This window comes from Balaenoptera musculus, chromosome 15 (assembly GCF_009873245.2).
Source record: "Balaenoptera musculus isolate JJ_BM4_2016_0621 chromosome 15, mBalMus1.pri.v3, whole genome shotgun sequence".
In the NCBI taxonomy this organism is placed as follows: domain Eukaryota; kingdom Metazoa; phylum Chordata; class Mammalia; order Artiodactyla; family Balaenopteridae; genus Balaenoptera; species Balaenoptera musculus.
In genome coordinates this window covers 68,759,918-68,777,450 of record NC_045799.1, presented here as the reverse complement: position 1 = coordinate 68,777,450, position 17,533 = coordinate 68,759,918, and the positions used below count along the sequence as shown (strand labels likewise).

At 42.9% G+C, this 17,533-nt stretch overlaps 1 protein-coding gene across 1 annotated transcript in view; it reads right to left on the bottom strand.

The window, feature by feature from the left end:
• LCMT1 (leucine carboxyl methyltransferase 1) overlaps positions 1–17,533 on the bottom strand; it is a 55,419-nt gene that overhangs the window by 23,436 nt on the left and 14,450 nt on the right. The window contains exons 2-5 of the mRNA XM_036827153.1: positions 11,909–12,000; positions 9,917–10,038; positions 3,555–3,631; positions 2,589–2,650 (exon numbers count right to left, since the gene is read on the bottom strand). Coding sequence (XP_036683048.1) covers positions 2,589–2,650; positions 3,555–3,631; positions 9,917–10,038; positions 11,909–12,000 — 353 coding nt within the window. The remainder of the gene's footprint in view (positions 1–2,588; positions 2,651–3,554; positions 3,632–9,916; positions 10,039–11,908; positions 12,001–17,533) is intronic.

The following is a 17,533-nucleotide window of genomic DNA, read 5'->3' as shown; positions in this document are numbered from 1 at the left end:
GCAAAAGACTAAGAAAAAAATATACAATAAAAAAAGTTGACAAGAGACTTCCCTGGTGGTGCAGTGGATAAGACTCCATGCTCCCAATGCAGGGGGCCCGGGTTCGATCCCTGGTCAGGGAACTAGATCCCACATGCATGCCGCAACTAATAGTTCACATGCCACAACTAAGGAGCCCACGAACCACAACTAAGGAGCCTGCCTGCCGCAATTAAGGAGCCCTGGAGCTGCAACTAAGGAGCCCAGGTGCTGCAACTGAGGACCCAGCGAGCTGCAACTAAGGAGTCTGTGAGCTGCAACTAAGGGAGCCCGCCTGCTGCAACTAAGACCCAGTGCAACCAAATAAATATAAATATATAAATATTTTTTTAAAAAAGTTGACAAGAGGCTTTTATCAAAGAACATATCTGTATGTTATAACGGGTTCCTATAAATTGAAAAAAAAAAAAAAAAAAGGCGGGGGGGAAACAATGCAACTGAAGAAAAAAATGGGCAAAGGAAATGAAGAGGCAATTTACAAAGAAATTCCTAAAGGCCAATAAAACTACAGAAAGATACTCCATCTCACTAGCATTCAAAGTTATATAAAATTTTAAAACAATGGGACATTGTTACAGCCCATCAGATTGGTAGAAATTTTTAAAAATGATAATATCCAGGGTTAGTGAGGGTGTAGAGAAAGAGAATCCTCATCTACTCTTAATGAAAACATAAATTAATAAAAAAGGTCTTGAAGATCAGTTTGGTAGTAGCTATTAAAATTCACAATGTACAATTCTTTGAGCTAGCAATTCCTGCAAATACGCACATATATATGTGTTTTCTACAACACTGTTGAATATAGAAATATAAAAAGGCAGCAATCTAAATGACCATCAGTAGGGAAAAGATTAAATAAAACGGAATTTCCGTGCAGAGGAGTACTATAAAGCCATTAGAAATAATGAGGTAGATTTATATATTCTGACATGAAAAGACAGCCATGATTTACTAGGACGTGAAAAGAGCAAGTCACAAAACAGTATGTATAAATTATTTATTTTATTAAAATTACATATAAACCTATATTTATATATAGAAGTATAGATCCATTCGTTCAACAAATATATGTTACATGACAACATATATTTATTCAATGTGTATATACATTCATTCAACAAAAACTTATTGAGCCTTTTATGTGCCACACACTGGATTATATCTGTGTGTGTACTTTATTATGCGTAATATTTACCTTTCTCTGGGTATACTGTTCATCTGCAGTAGAAAATACTCTGAACACTGGTTATCCTGGGTGGGAGGAGGGATTATGGAAAGTCTTTACTTTCTACTTCATATATTTCTACACTGATGGATCAAAGTCTTAGCAAAGTACTAGCACATTCATTGCAGATAATCATTCTGACACCAAATACATAGAAAATTACGGTAGCAAAACTGTACAGAAAGCAAATAGGCCAGCAAATGGCAAAGCCTGAACAGCTTCTACTTACAACTTGTATAAGGGAAACAAAGGATGGGGGAGGTATCATTTTCTGTGGAAACGTTACTGGGAATCTGACCACCAGGAGGATGACTAAAGCACTGTTGTTGTGTAAAACAGGAGGCGTATCTAACTGTCTGATGTCTGCTGTGCTATCTGTGTCGACCATCCGAGAAGGCCATCCTCTCTAAGCATGTTTTCTGACCCAAATTATTAATAAGGCCCTGGAACCTCTCTGTCAGATACAGACTGAAAACAATGCAAGATTCTGGAAGAGTTTTACCATAATTCGAAAGGCTTAGAAATGAGGAAAGTGGTGTTGTAAACATTCATAATTAAAACTTGAGGGGAAAAACTGACTGCAGGGGCCAAGGAGGTGACATAAACCAGGAAGCAGGTCAGGTGTAAGACAAGAGGGAGTGGTGGGGTCAGAACTGGAGAAGACACGACCCTTCTAAATGAAGCGGCCGCGCTTCCCTGGTGGCGCAGTGGTTGAGAGTCTGCCTGCCAATGCAGGGGACACGGGTTCGAGCCCTGGTCTGGGAAGATCCCACATGCCGCGGAGCAACTGGGCCCGTGAGCCACAACTGCTGAGCCTGCGCTTCTGGAGCCTGTGCTCCGCAACAAGAGAGGCCGCGATAGTGAGAGGCCCGCGCACCGCGATAAAGAGTGGCCCCCACTTGCCACAACTAGAGAAAGCCCTCGCACAGAAACAAAGACCCAACACAGCCAAAATTAAATAAATAAATTAAATGAAGCGGCCGCTGCTCAACGACTGCCATGTAGGAGCTAGATGTGATTTTTCCAAGCAAAACTGAAAATCAAGACTTTCATGAAAAATCTCCCATTTTTGAAATGTTCGCAACTAATTTAAATTCTTTTTAAAGAGTGGGGACCTATGGACATCTAAGAAGAGTCATATCAAAAACTGTTTTAAATTCCTTCATAGTATCTGTGGTGGAAGTGAAAATATATCAGCAGAAGGATACGTGTATTCGTGCACACACACACACACACACACACACCATCTTTAAAAAGAAAAGGGGAAAAAGAGCAAAAATTGTTATACAGCCCAGGTTGTATTACTTAGGTTAAGGATACTTGCCCATTTGAAGTGTGTCCTCTGAATGTAAGTCTAAAATGGGTTTTGATAGGAGAGGTTTCAATCTGTAGAAGATGAGAAAAAGAAAGGTGAGTCAAGCAGCTCATTTACTGCTAAAATGAAGACAGACACTACAGACATGGCAATTAGGTATCACTACTATTCAAAGGAAGGGCCATGCCAAAGGGTCATCTGTTTAATCACATTTGACCCTAGGCACATACAGTAAAAGTCCAGGGGATACAAGTCAGGTCAGCTAAGCTTTACACGGAGAATCTGATATCAAATCACAAACTGATCATGACATACTTACTTAGAAACAGCTACAGACAGGCTAGCAAGAATTTTCCAAATATTCCAGTGTTTTTAGTAACATTTATGTGACAACTCTCCCAATCAAAAATATGTGAAAAAACAGGGAATTCCCTGGTGGTCCAGTGGTTAGGACTCTGTGCTTCCAATGCAGGGGACGTGGGTTCGATCCCTGGTAGGGGAACTAAGATCCCACAGGCCGAGCCCAAAATAACTGATTAACTTCAGCCTCCCATTCATTCATTCAAAAAATATTTACTACACATCTATTCTGGGCCAGGCACCTTTCTATACCCTGGCAATAAAGAAGTAAGCAAAATACACATAAAAATTCAGATTAATACACAACACTGTTAATCAACTACAATCCAATATAAAATTTTTTTTTAATTCAGATTATTAATCTACTCTAGGTCATTTTTTAAAATGTTCAGAGAAATTACACGAACGGATAGAAGAGTGACAAAGGAGGGTATATTTCATGTTGAAGACTGCACGATATGTTGGAATGAGGGTCCTGGGGGCAAGAAAGAGGGAGGAGGGGATGAAAGGAAAGCAGTGCCCTAAAATGAGGTCTCCTGCCTTCAGACCTGCCGTCTACCAGGATCTGGTTCTGAATCTCACCAGGCTCTTGCTTCCGGCCAAAGCCACACTTACTTGATGCTGTGCAGCTTTCTCGTGACTATCATCGGAAAGTCGATTTCAAAATATTTACTTGGTAGAAGATCTTCATCCTGAGAAAAAACACACAGTAATCTTTCTATAATTATTACTCATGCATTTACCTATCATCTTCATGCACCAAGTGCTAGGGCTTGAAGAGCAGTGGGGTACTTACGGATTTAAAATCAGGGGAATGATATGGTAGGAAACGTACTTTTCAGGTTACTTGGTCTTGGCATAAAGAACAAATGGAGGGAAAAAGGAGATTATTGTAGCTGTCCAGGAGACAAGTGATGGGGAGCCTGAATCAGGGGAATGGTCCCTGGGATGTTAAGAGGTAGACGGGAAGCAGGACATAAGAGTGTTTCTCAAAAAAGCAGCTTGATGTGCTCCGCAACCAGAGAAGCCACTGTGATGAGAAGCCCGCGCACCGTGACGAAGAGTAGCCCCCGCCCCGCCTCAACTAGAGAGAGCCTGCGCGCAGCAACGAAGACCCAACGCAGCCAAAAATTAATTAATTAATTAATTAAAAAAAAAAAAAAAAGCAGCTTGAGACCTATTAGAGAGGGTTAAGAAACCAATGTGGTGGGTTGTGACCAGCAGTTTGGGGATGAAATAGAATAAAGTAGCAAATATCAGAAAGCATCACGTGGAATGAGGGATACATTTAGTTGTTTCTGTGATAGTGGGGAATAGTGGGGTGGGGTGGTAAACAGCAGGCACTCTGGAGCCTGGGGGGACAAGGTTCAAATCCCAGCTCCACCACTTGTTTGCTGTGAGGCCTTGGGAAAGTCACTAAACTCCCTGGGCCAAGGTTTCCTCATTTGAAAAGTAGAGAGAATAAAACCTCACAGGGCTGTTGGGGTTAATGAGGAAATACGTGACTGACACTCAGAATAGGGCCGCCCTTAGTAAGTACCATGTGTGTGCCCTTATTATTTACAGACATAGGTACATAGATGTGAGTCCTGGCTAGGGATGTACAGTTATTTTTTTACTGTGGCTGCAGTTTTAAAAAGTGTGAAACACACACACACACACAGCCCTGCCTCCCCCTTGCGCTTTTCCTAGCTTAGTCGGCGGCTACACCCCCATCCAGTCACCTACTGGTCGTGCTAGAATTCCCCAGCTCCTCCTCCCTGTCCAATCAATCACTCAGCCCCGAATGTACACAAATGTCAGATCACTATGTAATAGATACTATGAAACTAACATAGTATTATATGTCAAATCATATGATATCGCTTATATGTGGAATCTAAAAAAAATGATACAAATGCGCTTATGTACAAAACAGAAATAGACCCACAGACGGAGAAAACAAACTTATGGTTACCAAAGGGGAAAGGGGGGAGGGATAAATTAGGAGTTTGGGATTAACATACACACTACTATATATAAAATAGATAACAAACAAGGACCTACTGTATAGCACAGGGAACTCTACTCAATATTTTGTAATAACCTATAAGGGAAAAGAATCTGGAAAAGAATAAATATCTATATCTGTATCTATACATATAACTGAATCACTTTGCTGTACACCTGAAACTGACACAACATTGTAAATCAACTATACTTCAATTAAAAAAAATTATGTCAAGTATTGATATATTTCAATTAAAAAAAAAATCCCTCAGCCCTGCTGACTATTCTCGAATGCATCCTCTCCTCCTCAGCTCTATTATCACCAGCTGTGAAGACTAAAACAACACCCCTTTCTGCCTGCAATAGCTCTTCACACCCCTAAGACTTAGCAAGAAACAAGGCGCTCCACAACCTGCTTCTCTTTTAATACCCTCATGCCCACCTGCACTTATATCCCAGAAACAGAGAGCTACTTATTTTTTTTTAAAAATTAAAAAAGAGGAAAGAAAAAGAAAGTTGCTGATATCCAGTACCTGGTGGTGGCGTCTTTGGTGTAGGATGGGATAAAGAAAAAGGAGGGGTAAGGATGTTTCCCTGTTTCTGATGAGCAACCTGGCAGGTAAGAGCACCACTTACACAGACAATAACTAGAGAGGAAGGACAGGTCGGGAGGGGCAGCAGATCCCCCCGAGGACAGAGTGATGGGGGCAGAAATCATGAGGAAGCAGTTCCTGGTAGGAAGGTGACCTCTAAGGGCAAGCAACAGAATTGGGAGATCCACCCATATGGAAAATGGTCCTCAGTTAAAATTTCAGGGGATCTGGTCTGGGGGAAGGAGGGGAAGGACAGAGGAGGAAGGAGGAAGAGAAAAAGAAAGAAACAAAACAAAGGGACAAGACGGTTTCCTGACATCAGAGGAGACCTGGACTCACCCACCTTCAGCTGTTCACTCTTGGAATTGCAACACATACCTACTACCTGACTGCAGAGCAGGGCTATGTAAAAGCTATCTGAAGATATTTGGAGGATATGTTTAAAGGATACACAGAAATAACTTTCTCTAAGAAATTCTACAACACCTTTCAAGAACTTTTATTCACAAGGTATAGAGTGTTAAGAACAGTCTAAAATTCCAGAAGACCACGAGGACAATCAAAAGCAAATAAATGAAGGCCAGCACAGTGTCCCACATCTCACACAGGACATCTGACTTTTTTTTTTAACATCTTTATTGGAGTATAATTGCTTTACAATGGTGTGTTAGTTTCCGCATCATAACAAAGTGAATCAGCTGTACATATACATATATCCCCATATCTCCTCCCTCTTGCATCTCCCTCCCACCCTCCCTATCCCACCCCTCTAGGGGGACACAAAGCACCGAGCTGATCTCCCTGTGCTATGCGGCTGCTTCCCACTAGCTATCTATTTTACATTTGGTAGTGTATATATGTCCACGCCACTCTCTCACTTCGTCCCAGCTTACCCTTGCCCCTCCCCTTGTCCTCAAGTTCATTCTCTACGTCTGTCTTTATTCCTGTCCTGCCCCTAGGTTCTTCATAACCTTTTTTTTTTTTTTTTGATTCCATATATATGTGTTACCATACGATATTTGTTTTTCTCTTTCTGACTTACTTCACTCTAAGACAGACTCTAGGTCCATCCACCTCACTACAAATAACTCAATTTCATTTCCTTTTATGGCTGAGTAATATTCCATTGTATATATGTGCCACATCTTCTTTACCCATTCACCTGTCAATGGACACTTAGGTTGCTTCCATGTCCTGGCTATTGTAAATAGAGCTGCAATGAACATTGTGGTACATGACTCTTTTTGAATTATGGTTTTCTCAGGGTAGATGCCCAGGACTTCTGACATTTTAAAGAGCTTTCCCAGGCACTCGTGCACTTGATCCTCATAAAAATTCTGAATAAGGGGTCACCGAGGAAGGAAAGCTTCCAAAAGGCACACCTGGAACTTTTAAGAAACAGACATCCTCTTTCTCAGCTTTCAGAAAGGGGCAAAATGGCTCTGGCAAGTGATGCTTCAACTTTTTATTCCACGATTCTCTGCGGCCCTCTGACACTCCACTCCCAAGTAGCTCGCATGGCACAGGAGGCAGGGGAGACACCCAAGGCAGGGCACAGCCACCAGGGGGCAGCCAGGAACAGCCACGAGGAAGGGTGGCCCTCAGACTCCAAGATCCAAGGTAGTCGACCACTTCACAGGTGGCCAGAACTGAGACTGCTTCCCCTCCATAGATGACCCTTTGGTTGTACAGAAACAGAATTCAAGAGACACCAAGAAGTGAGGCCCCTTAAAGGGTTTCACTCACCCTTTATTCTTTGCTCATGACAATACCAGCTTTCCCTGGCCCTGTTTTTGCCTGCTGCCTGAAGATGAGAGTCTTCGACTGTCCAGTCTTGGGCCCGAGATTATACAGAACAAGCTCACATGGTAGTGGCCCCAGAAAGCCTGTGACTCGTAGCTAAGCCTCTGCTGGTGCAGCCGGGGGGCCATCCCAGGTGGAAAGAGCACGCGAGTATAAGATCGATGGACACGACTTCCCCTGCTCTTTTATAGAGGCACATATAGCTCTAAAATAGGGATTAACAAACTTTCTGGAAAGAGTCAGAAAGTAAGCATTTTAGGCTTTGCAGGCCATAATGGTCTCTGTTGTAACTACTCAGCCCTGCTGTGAGAGCCATAGACAAGATGTAAATAAATGGGCATGGCTGTGTTCCAATAAAACTTTATTTACAAAAATAGGTGGCTGGCCAGATTTGGCCTGTGCAACCTCAGCTCTAAAAGAGCAAACAAGGGAATTCCCTGGCGGTCCAGTGGTTAGGACTCCGCCCTTCCACTGCAGGGGGACGGGTCTGATCCCTGGTCGGGGAACTAAGATCCCGCAAGTACGCAAGCGGCCAAATAAATAAATAATAAAAAATAAAAACTAAAGGCAAACATCAAATCAGGAGTGAAAACTCACAACAAAACGGAAAAGACTTAAAAAATAATAATAAAAGAGCAAACAAGCATAATTAAAAAAAAAAAAAAAAAAGAGAAACTTTAGATTTTTAAAAAAACCCTTCGGATCAATACAATTATCAAATAAAACAAAAAACTTCCACAAAGGACTTTGAGGCCCTGTGCTACTCCCCTTCCTCACCTTTGACAGAGAACCTTTTTCTTGGAAGGGGCACATAAGCCTCGGTGTACCTGGCTCAGAAATTAAAATCTCAGATTTATTCATTATTAACCCACCTACAAGATGGGGAAAGAAAACCCAAACCACATGACCAAGTCAAATGGGTAAAAAGGAGGGATTTCTCCAGCGGCCCCTGTAATGCCGGCAGTGCACACACTCTTACACTACATTCTGTTCCAGTTGCTTCCACCACCAGGGTCACGGCGTTACAGAGGCACAATCGACCCACAGAAAACACTCCCCCTGAACAGCCACAGGGCTGTGTGCAGAGGAAAGAGGAAGGAATTGGGAGTCTGATGAGCTGGAGCCAATGTTGGTTCCACGTCCTAATGCCACTGGCTGTCCAATCTGGGGGAAGACACAGACTTTCAAAGCCCCACTTCCCTCAGATGTGTAAGCTCCCCCACCCAACACAGCTCTTGTGTTAACTTATGAGGTCATATATGCAAACGCACTTCATAAATGTCAGTTATCTCATCTAGAAGGAAGAATGCAGAGGCAAACGATACTAGGGCCATGTTGAGGACACTGATTCTCAAGTAACAGAAAGGTTGGGAGCTCTGATGACCAAAGACCTTCTTATCAGGTGAGCTAATTAGGGACAAAATGGATAATGCAGGTCGAGTTGTGCCTATATACTCTCATCTATCTTGGTCTACGCCTGCAAGAAATCTGGAGAGGGACTTCCCTGGTGGCACAGTGGTTAAGAATCCGCCTGCCAGTGCAGGGGACACGGGTTCGAGCCCTGGTCCGGGAAGATCCCCCATGCCACGGAGCAATTAAGCCCGTGCTACTAATTAAGCCACAACTACTGAGCCTGTGCTCTAGAGCCCGCAAGCCACAACTACTGAGCCTGAGTGCCACAATTACTGAAGCCCGTGCTCCACAACAGGAGGAGCCACTGCAATGAGAAGCCCATGCACCGCAACGAAGAGAAGCCCCTGCTCACTGCAACTAGAGATAGCCCGCACGCAGCAATGAAGACCCAACGCAACCAAAAACAAATTAATTAATTAATTAAAAAAAAAAAATCTGGAGAAACGCACATACCCATTACTACCACGTGACCGACCTGATAGAAGAACCAAGAAAAATCTGTACAAACCTACAAAAAAAAGAAAAAAGAAAGAAAATGCAATCAGTGAGATATTTGTAGGGAAAAGGTTTGGCAAGAAAATCCAGCCCAGGAATCAAAGACCAGAACTTTAGTCCTGATTCTGCCACTAACTAGACCCAAGTTTCCTTTCCTATGAGTGAGTATAATTACACCTGCCCTTGAATCCAAATAGAACAATTGAAGCATCAAATCACAGAATGACTACAAAAGGGCTTTGCATCATGTTATCATTACTCAGCCTTGCAAATCTCCAAATGTTACCTAAGACACTGCGATGCCGACAATAAAATCTTAAGTTATCGTCAAAATTACAAACGCAAGTGTTCTTTTGTCTCAGCAGTTCCACTGGTAGAACCCTTGCTCCTTCTCCTGATATACTGCCATACATGCAGCGGGAAATGTACCCAAGAATGTTTATTATAACCCAGTTAGTAGCAGCAAAAGGTGAGAAACCACCCACATATCCTCACTAGGGCCCTGGTGAGATGAAGTACGGGGATGAAGGCAGTTGTGGGGCTGGAGGGCTGCAAAGAGAGGTGGGAGACAGGCTGCCACTGCACCGCATTTTAATCTTTTCTTTACGCTTTTGAACCAGGTGAATGTCTTCAACAAATTAAATTTAAACAACTGGAAAGAGAAAATGGGAAATTTTAATTTACCTTTAACCTCCAGAAGGTGGTATCCATCCCAGCCCCGAGGTTTAGAATTTGACAATTACATTCTGTTTTCCGTAGAAATGCCTTTATAAGCTGGCTGACGCCATGGACTCGAGCAAAATATCCTAAGAGACAGACAGAGAAGCAAGCTATCACTCGGTGACGACAGAAATAATCCCTGCAAAGCCCACGGTGCTAGGGAGAGCAAAACAACACTTTGCCCTTCTTCAGGGTCAGCTTTTATCTGCAGACTTCATGGGAGAAATAATGACTTTCAAACTCTCTTCCATTTTTTTTTTTTTTTAAAAAGCTGGTTGAATCAAAATAAGTACAAGCTACTTAATGATGGAATTAATGATCTGAAGAAAAATAAAGTGTCCTATACTTTTAGTTAGGAAAGACAAGTGTTCTATATCAAAACATCTGATCTAAATGCTCCTCTTGTAAATGTGCTTTTTCACGGCTCTAGGGAAAGCTAATTAATTAGTACTCTGGTAAAACTCAAAATTGCGAGAGCGTGTGGGAAATAATATTTTTAGGTCAGGAAGTTGGGCAGATGAATGTCAGTCAAAGCAAAGAAAGCCATGCTTCTTATCTTGTTCCTTTCACCTCCATCTTGTCTGGGTTAGAGCCTCTGTGTTTATAAAATGGCATCGCAGGCAGCGGGAGGAGAGACACCAGCAAGTGGTGGCCTAATTAATGGACTTGTTAAGCTCTGGGGTGGGGAGCTGGGACAAAGGAGATGGGAAACCCAGAAGGGAGACAGGAAGACAGCGTCCGTCTTGTTCTAAAGGCCTGTTGCTCAAGGTGTGACCGTTTTACGAACAAAATTTGAGAGTAGCAGTTAGAAACTCTATTGCCATTTGACAGAGAAATTTTATGTCTGGTGAGTGTGCTAATAAATAATTTGGGGAAATTCCCTAGCGGTTCAGTGGTTAGGACTCTGCGTGCCCACTGAAAGGGTGCACGGGTTCGATCCCTGGTCGGGGACCTAAGGTCCCGCATGCCATGCAACGTGGCCAAAAAAATAAATTAATTAATAAAATAAAATAAAATAAAATAATCAATTTGATAATCCCTACCTTATAAATAAATAAATAATTTGGGCTTGTGTCTACATTTTATTTTCCTAGTAAATCATCTTTATTGTATATTACAGAATATCATCCACAATGGATTCAATTTGGGGGAAAATAATATGTCTTCACCACAGACGTTTGGGAAGCGCTCTCCTACTGGGCTGGAGGTCCCCAATCTAGAGATGCAAACCGGGAGAGGAAGAAGGAAGGGGGGCTGACGTGCCGCCTGGGGCACCGAGCCAGTTGCCATGGTGGGTCCCTGTCTCTGGAACATTCGTTGGGAAATCTGTCTCAAGAGCTGGGGAGGGAGGCTTAAGAAAGGCCTCTTAACCAGGCCTTGCCCAATCTAACTGATGCCTGGTTTCACCCTCAGCTCAAAGTAACTACCATGTCCTTCTTCTCAGGAACAACCATTTACAAATTCCTTTGCCCTTCTTATAGAACCCACCTACGGGACCCATCTTTAGGGCCTAGATTCCCCACACATACAAGAATTACGTTCATTGGTCAGCTTCTCAATCTGGCTGAAACTAAGTCACACTCCTGTCTCAACTCCTTCGATTCCCTTGATGGAAATTACTTGCAGAACCTAATAGTGTTACTAACACTTTAATAGGGCAACAACAAAATAATCCCTTATGTGAACAGACAGCTTGCAGTAAAAGATATATAAATGGCTTTTATAGTAAAAGATATGTAAATGGCTTTTATATTACTGTAAAAACCATTTTTCATGTATCAGATGAACAAAGATGAAAAGTTTCATAATACACTGTGCTGGTGAGGAAGTTGGGAAACGAGCACTTTCATACACTGTTGGAGACAGTACACCCCGGAACTCTCTTTTTAAGAATGAATCCCTAAAGCCTCAGGCCTCTCAGCTGATGAGATGTTGGGGAGGGAGATGGTCACTTGCCTCTGTTAATTTCCGGGGCCTTCCTCTCTTTAGATAGTCTCACCAAATGCTGGATGTAAGGGTCCTGCCAGTAGCCAACGCTCACTGCAAACCTGAAAGAGATGAAAAAGGAAGCAGGTGAGTAGAGGGTAGGTTCAGGCCAGATTCCACGGCCAAGTTCCCAGGAACCAGGTCAAGGATCCACAGGGAATTTATTGACCTCAAAAGGCCAAATCATGCAACTAGAGATCATCATACTAAGTGAAGTAAGTCAGAAGGAGAAAGACAAATACCATGTGATATCACTTATACGTGGAATCTAAAAATATGATACAAATGAACCTATCTATGAAACAGAAACAGACTCATGGACACAGAGAACAGACTGGTGGTTGCCAAGGGGGAGGGGGTTGAGGGAGGGATGGAGTGGGAGGTTGGGGGTAGCAGATGTAAGCTTTATATACAGAATGGATAAACAACAAGGTCCTGCTGTAGAGCACAGGGGACTATATTCCATATCCTATGATAAACCATAATGGAAAAGAATGTTTTTTTTAAAAAAGAATGTATATATATGTATAACTGAATCACTTTGCTGTACAGCAGTAATTAACACAACATTAAAAAGCAACCATACTTCAATTTAAAAAAGGCCAAATCACATTTAATGCTCCAGCACAAGTTTAAACAGACATCCATCCACCTCTGCATTCACATACACTGCCCATCACCTTTCCCACCACGACCATTTCTTACCTCTTCCCTCTTATCACTAATTCCTTTCCCAGGACCCTAAACAGCAAATAACCTCACCTCATACTTCATAGAGAAGACCTGCAACCAATTATTCATTCAGCAAACTCACTGGCCAGAGCTAGTCAGGTAACTCTGCTCAACCAAAAGTTTTGTGTCCAGGGGAAGGGAGACCCAGAAATATTTGGCCAACATCACTAACAACTACCAAAGTATTTCTCCTGACTTCATATTAAATACCTGTCCTTTCATGTCCCTTAAGGAGGTCACAGTGGGGAAACTAGGAGCAAATAAAACAGCTATAACTTGGAAAATGCTAGGGTAGCCCAAACTCTCTCTACCCCAGTCTACACTACAAGCAGTTGAAGTTGTAGTGTTGGAGCTGAAGCCCTGATTACCACTGGAAGCCTAGGAGCTGAAGCCCTGATTACCACTGGAAGTCTCCTGGCAACCATGAGTGGAACCAGCCTTTGGACAAATGAGAAGTCAGGGAAGGAACCTTGATCCCTAAGGCCAAGCCACACCCCTGTGGGCCTGGAGCCTTCTCTACCTGGCAACGAATACTTAGTGAGATAAGAAACATCTTTACCACTTAAGTCAAATTGAGTCAGGCTTCTGTTACTTGCAGTCTTAAGCATCCTAAGTGATATCCTGAATAATACATCCATTTCCATGTTGCTTGATAAATAAGCTGAAACTTAAGGTGGCTGGGTGTTTGTGTTTGTGTGTGTGTGTGTGTGTGTGTGTGTGTGTGTGTGTGTGTGTGTGTGTGTGTGTGGTGTCACCCAGCTAAGTTCTAAGCTCCCAGAGCACATATTACATCTTTCCTTTTCTTCATATCTACCAACAAGGCTTACTGCTGCCTTGACAGCAACAGGTGCTGAATTCTGCACAAACATGCCTCCTCCAGTCTCTCGCATCCACGTTTGCACATCCATAGACACCCACAACGAAGCACGTATGTTCAACTACTCAAGGCAGCAACTCAACACAGAAACACACAAAGTACTAAGGAACACAATTTGCTATAAGCCCAGGCTGTCCGAGGAAAACAGCAGACCCACAGAGTTTTACAAACAAACTTGCTCAGTTGTCTAAAATAGTGCTTTTCAGGAATTCCCCAGTGGTCCAGTGGTTAGGACTCTGCGCTTTCACTGCTGAGGGCAAGGGTTCAATGCCTGGTCGGGGAACTAAGATCCCGCGAGCCACACAGCACGGCCAATAAAATAAAATAAAATTATAAAATAAAATAAAATAGTGCCTTTCAAACAATGAGTTGTGACCCATTCATATCATAAAATCGATGTAATAATTTGCAAATCTCCCTTTTAGAAAATGAAGTAGAACAGAGTAAAACAGAAAATAGCGGCATCATTCCACATTGTAAGAGTGTTTTGTGAAGCTTTTGTTTCAAATGTGTGTTGGGGGTGTAAGTGCCGTGAAAAATGTGTTCTCACTGTGGGTGGCAGTTTGAGGAACGCTGATTTCAAAGGAATCATCTCGCGCCATCTAGTGGTAAAAGCCATATCTGCAGTTGAAGCAAGAACGGTAAACCAGTGATGAGAACACGCCTCCAACATTTTAAAGCTTGGAAGGGACCTTAGTCAAGCCCAACATCCAGAGCAAGAATCCTTTCGACAATATGGAGCCACTGTTGACTACTCCCCACAGAGAAGGCACTCACCCCACTGCGAAGAAACTTGAACTGCTGAAAAGCTGATCAATTTGCCTCCCTCTAAGTGTTCCTTGCTGGATTTATTAGTGCCCTCTCAGATAACAAGGAGCAGTTTCTATTCCTTCCAACTCTGCATTATCAGTTGATTTAATACTATTGATTCGGTCTAGCTATATTTATTGAGTGTCTGCTAAGTGTCAGGCATTGGGTTACAGTGGTGAACAAAACAGAGAAGGGACAGAGACAAAGACAGAGATTATGACAAACGAGGGATATAATGGTATGGTGGATGGAGGACCTTCTTTAGAGGTGAAAGGGAAGACCTCTCTTAAAGGGCATGGCTGAGTCGAGTCCTAGAGAATTAGGGAAAGGCAGCTGTGCAAAAGGCATTCCAGGTAGGAGGAACAGCAGATACAAATACTCGGGGGTGGGAGTGCATGTGGAGTGTTCTAGTAGCAGGAAGTAGGCAGGGCGGCCGGAGAAGAGTAAGAAAACAGGAGAAACTGGAGAAGAGGTTGGAGAGAGAAGCAGACTCAGGTCACACAGGGCCTGGCAGGAGCCTGGGATGGATCTCCACAACACAATGGATGCGGTCAGTGATGTGCAGCGGTACAGAAAGGTGGGGAGATGCACGGACATAACACAGGTACCCCCATTACTTGGGGAGATGCCCAGACATAACACAAGGACCCCCATCACTTGGGGAGATGCCTGGACATAACACAAGGACCCCCGATCATTTGGGGAGACACATGGACATAACACAAGGACCCTCGATCACTAGTTCCCATGACTCCTACTTCCTAATTTTTCCAACAATGTGTCTCTTTGCAGTCCTCGAATCTAGATGACTGCCAGTGGTTTCCATGCCTCCGAGGAAAAAGGCTCACTGCTTTGCCTGTGAGAGTGGCCAAGATAAAAAGATGTACAACACACTGCTGCGAAGAAGGAAGAGGGTGCTGCTGGGCATTGCTGCTGGGAGCTCTGAAGGGAGGCGGGCACCATGATTCAGCCGAGCAGATTACAGTGCATCCACACAATGAGTACTAACCAGTCATCTGAAACGTGAACTAGAAGAACTCGGGACGGCAAGAGGTTCACGAAACATGGGCTATATTTCGTTATATCCAGGACACCACCAATTGTAAGACTGAAAAAAGAAATTAAAGGGACTTCCCGGGTGGCACAGTGGTTAAGAATCCACCTGCCAATGCAGGGGACACGGGTTCGATCCCAGGTTCGGGAAGATCCCACATGCCACGGAACAACTAAGCCTATGCGCCACAACTACTGAGCCTGCACTGTAGAACCCACGCGCCACAACTACTGAGCCCGCATGCCACAACTACTGAAGCCCGCATGCCCTAGAGCCCGTGCGCTGTAACTACTGAGCCCGCACTCCGCAACAAGAGAAGCCACCGCAATGAGAAGCCTTCACACCACAAGGAAGGGTAGCCCCTGCTCGCCGCAACTAGAGAAAGGCCACGCACAGCAACGAAGACCCAACGCAGCCAAAAAATAAAAATAAAAATAAATAAAGAAAATAAAGAAAAAAGAAGTTAAAAAACGCTGCCAATTAGTTAATGTTTTTCTTATCGTTCAGAATTTTAATTTTGTGGTTACTGAAAAAGCTCCTTCATTGGGACAGAGTGTCATCATCATCTCTCTCTCTTGTACAGACAGAAAAAGGAAAAGGTGAGTGAAGTAAGCTGCTAAGACTTCACTTTCAGGATGTCTGTGCCTTTCAACACAATATCAACCTCCGTGCCATCGAGGGCGTTGGCGAGGATACATTCCTTAACGGATCTCCACCATCCTCTCTGAGATTTTCTTCCAAGCAGCTAACCCTCACCCTGGAAGTTTTGATACTGGCTCTTTCTTGATCTCATTAGAAGGTATCAAGGGATGATTTTCAACAGCAATCAGGATCCAGGTTCTTTCTGCAAATGGCCCTTAAACAGTATGTGGACTAAAAGCACCGGGGACCGGGGTCACAGCCGCCCAGCCATACCATGCCAGCAGAAATAACCTCCGCGCCAGCTTGCACAGGTGAGAACACCTCTAAGAGACTTGACAGTGTCTGCAGGACACATCGAGAGTAAGTCACATCTGATTTCAGAGAAGTTAAAATGCAAGACCATGTGTGTCACAAAATGGCTCAGATAGTATTGTCACATTTATATGTATGACTGAAATCACTTTGTTGTACACCTGAAACTAACACAACATTGTAAATCAACTATACTTCAATTTTAAAAAATAGTACTGAACTATGAGGAACCACCATTGCCTATGATGACAAGGGACTCGCCAGATGTCAACATTTAGCAACATAATAGCTAACAAGGGAGGAATATTTGCCTTTTTTTTTTTTTTCGGCTGTGCTACACGGCATGTGGAATCTTAGTTCCCCGACCAGGGATCAAACCCGTGCCCCCTGCAGTGGAAGCGCGGAGTCCTAACCACTGGACCACCAGGGAAGGCCCAATATCTGCCATTTTTAAATGATGTTATTCTATTTCTTTTTAAACTAAGTTAATTATTTCCATCAAAAAGATAGTATTGTCTTCACAACAAGAGCAACAGTAAGTTTGGATTTCATAAACGAACATACAAAGCAAATATTACACTAGGAAAAATATTTGTAACAGGTCACAAAGTGCTAATATCCTTACAGTATAAAGGACTCATAAATTAATACGGGAAAAAACTAATATTCCAGAAGAAAAAGAATGGGTAAAGGACAAAAATGAACCATTCACAAAAGAAGAAAAACTGACCAATGAACATACAAAAAGCTCAGCCTTATCAATGATTAAAAAAAAAAAAAGCAAAATGAAAATGAAAGCAAAAACAGAGAGCAGTACTGCTCTTATCAAATCAGCAATAAAACTCTTTTTTATAGAACCTGGCTTTGGAGAGGAATGAGGAAGAGTGCCCTGGAGCACCAATGCCCAAACCGGAAACTGGCACGGTCATGCTTCAAGGCACTGCGGCAACAGGTATAAGAAGCCAGAATAACGTGCGAACACAACAGCCAAACAGTCCCACTTCTGGGATTTTATCCTTAGGAAATAACCACGAATGAACACAAAGATTTTTTTTTTTACAAGAACGCTGTACCTGGAGTTATAGTATCGGGTCGACAAAACAGGCTACAAGATTATATGGACAGGACATTCCCAAGTTTGTTAGAATGAACGTACACATATATATAT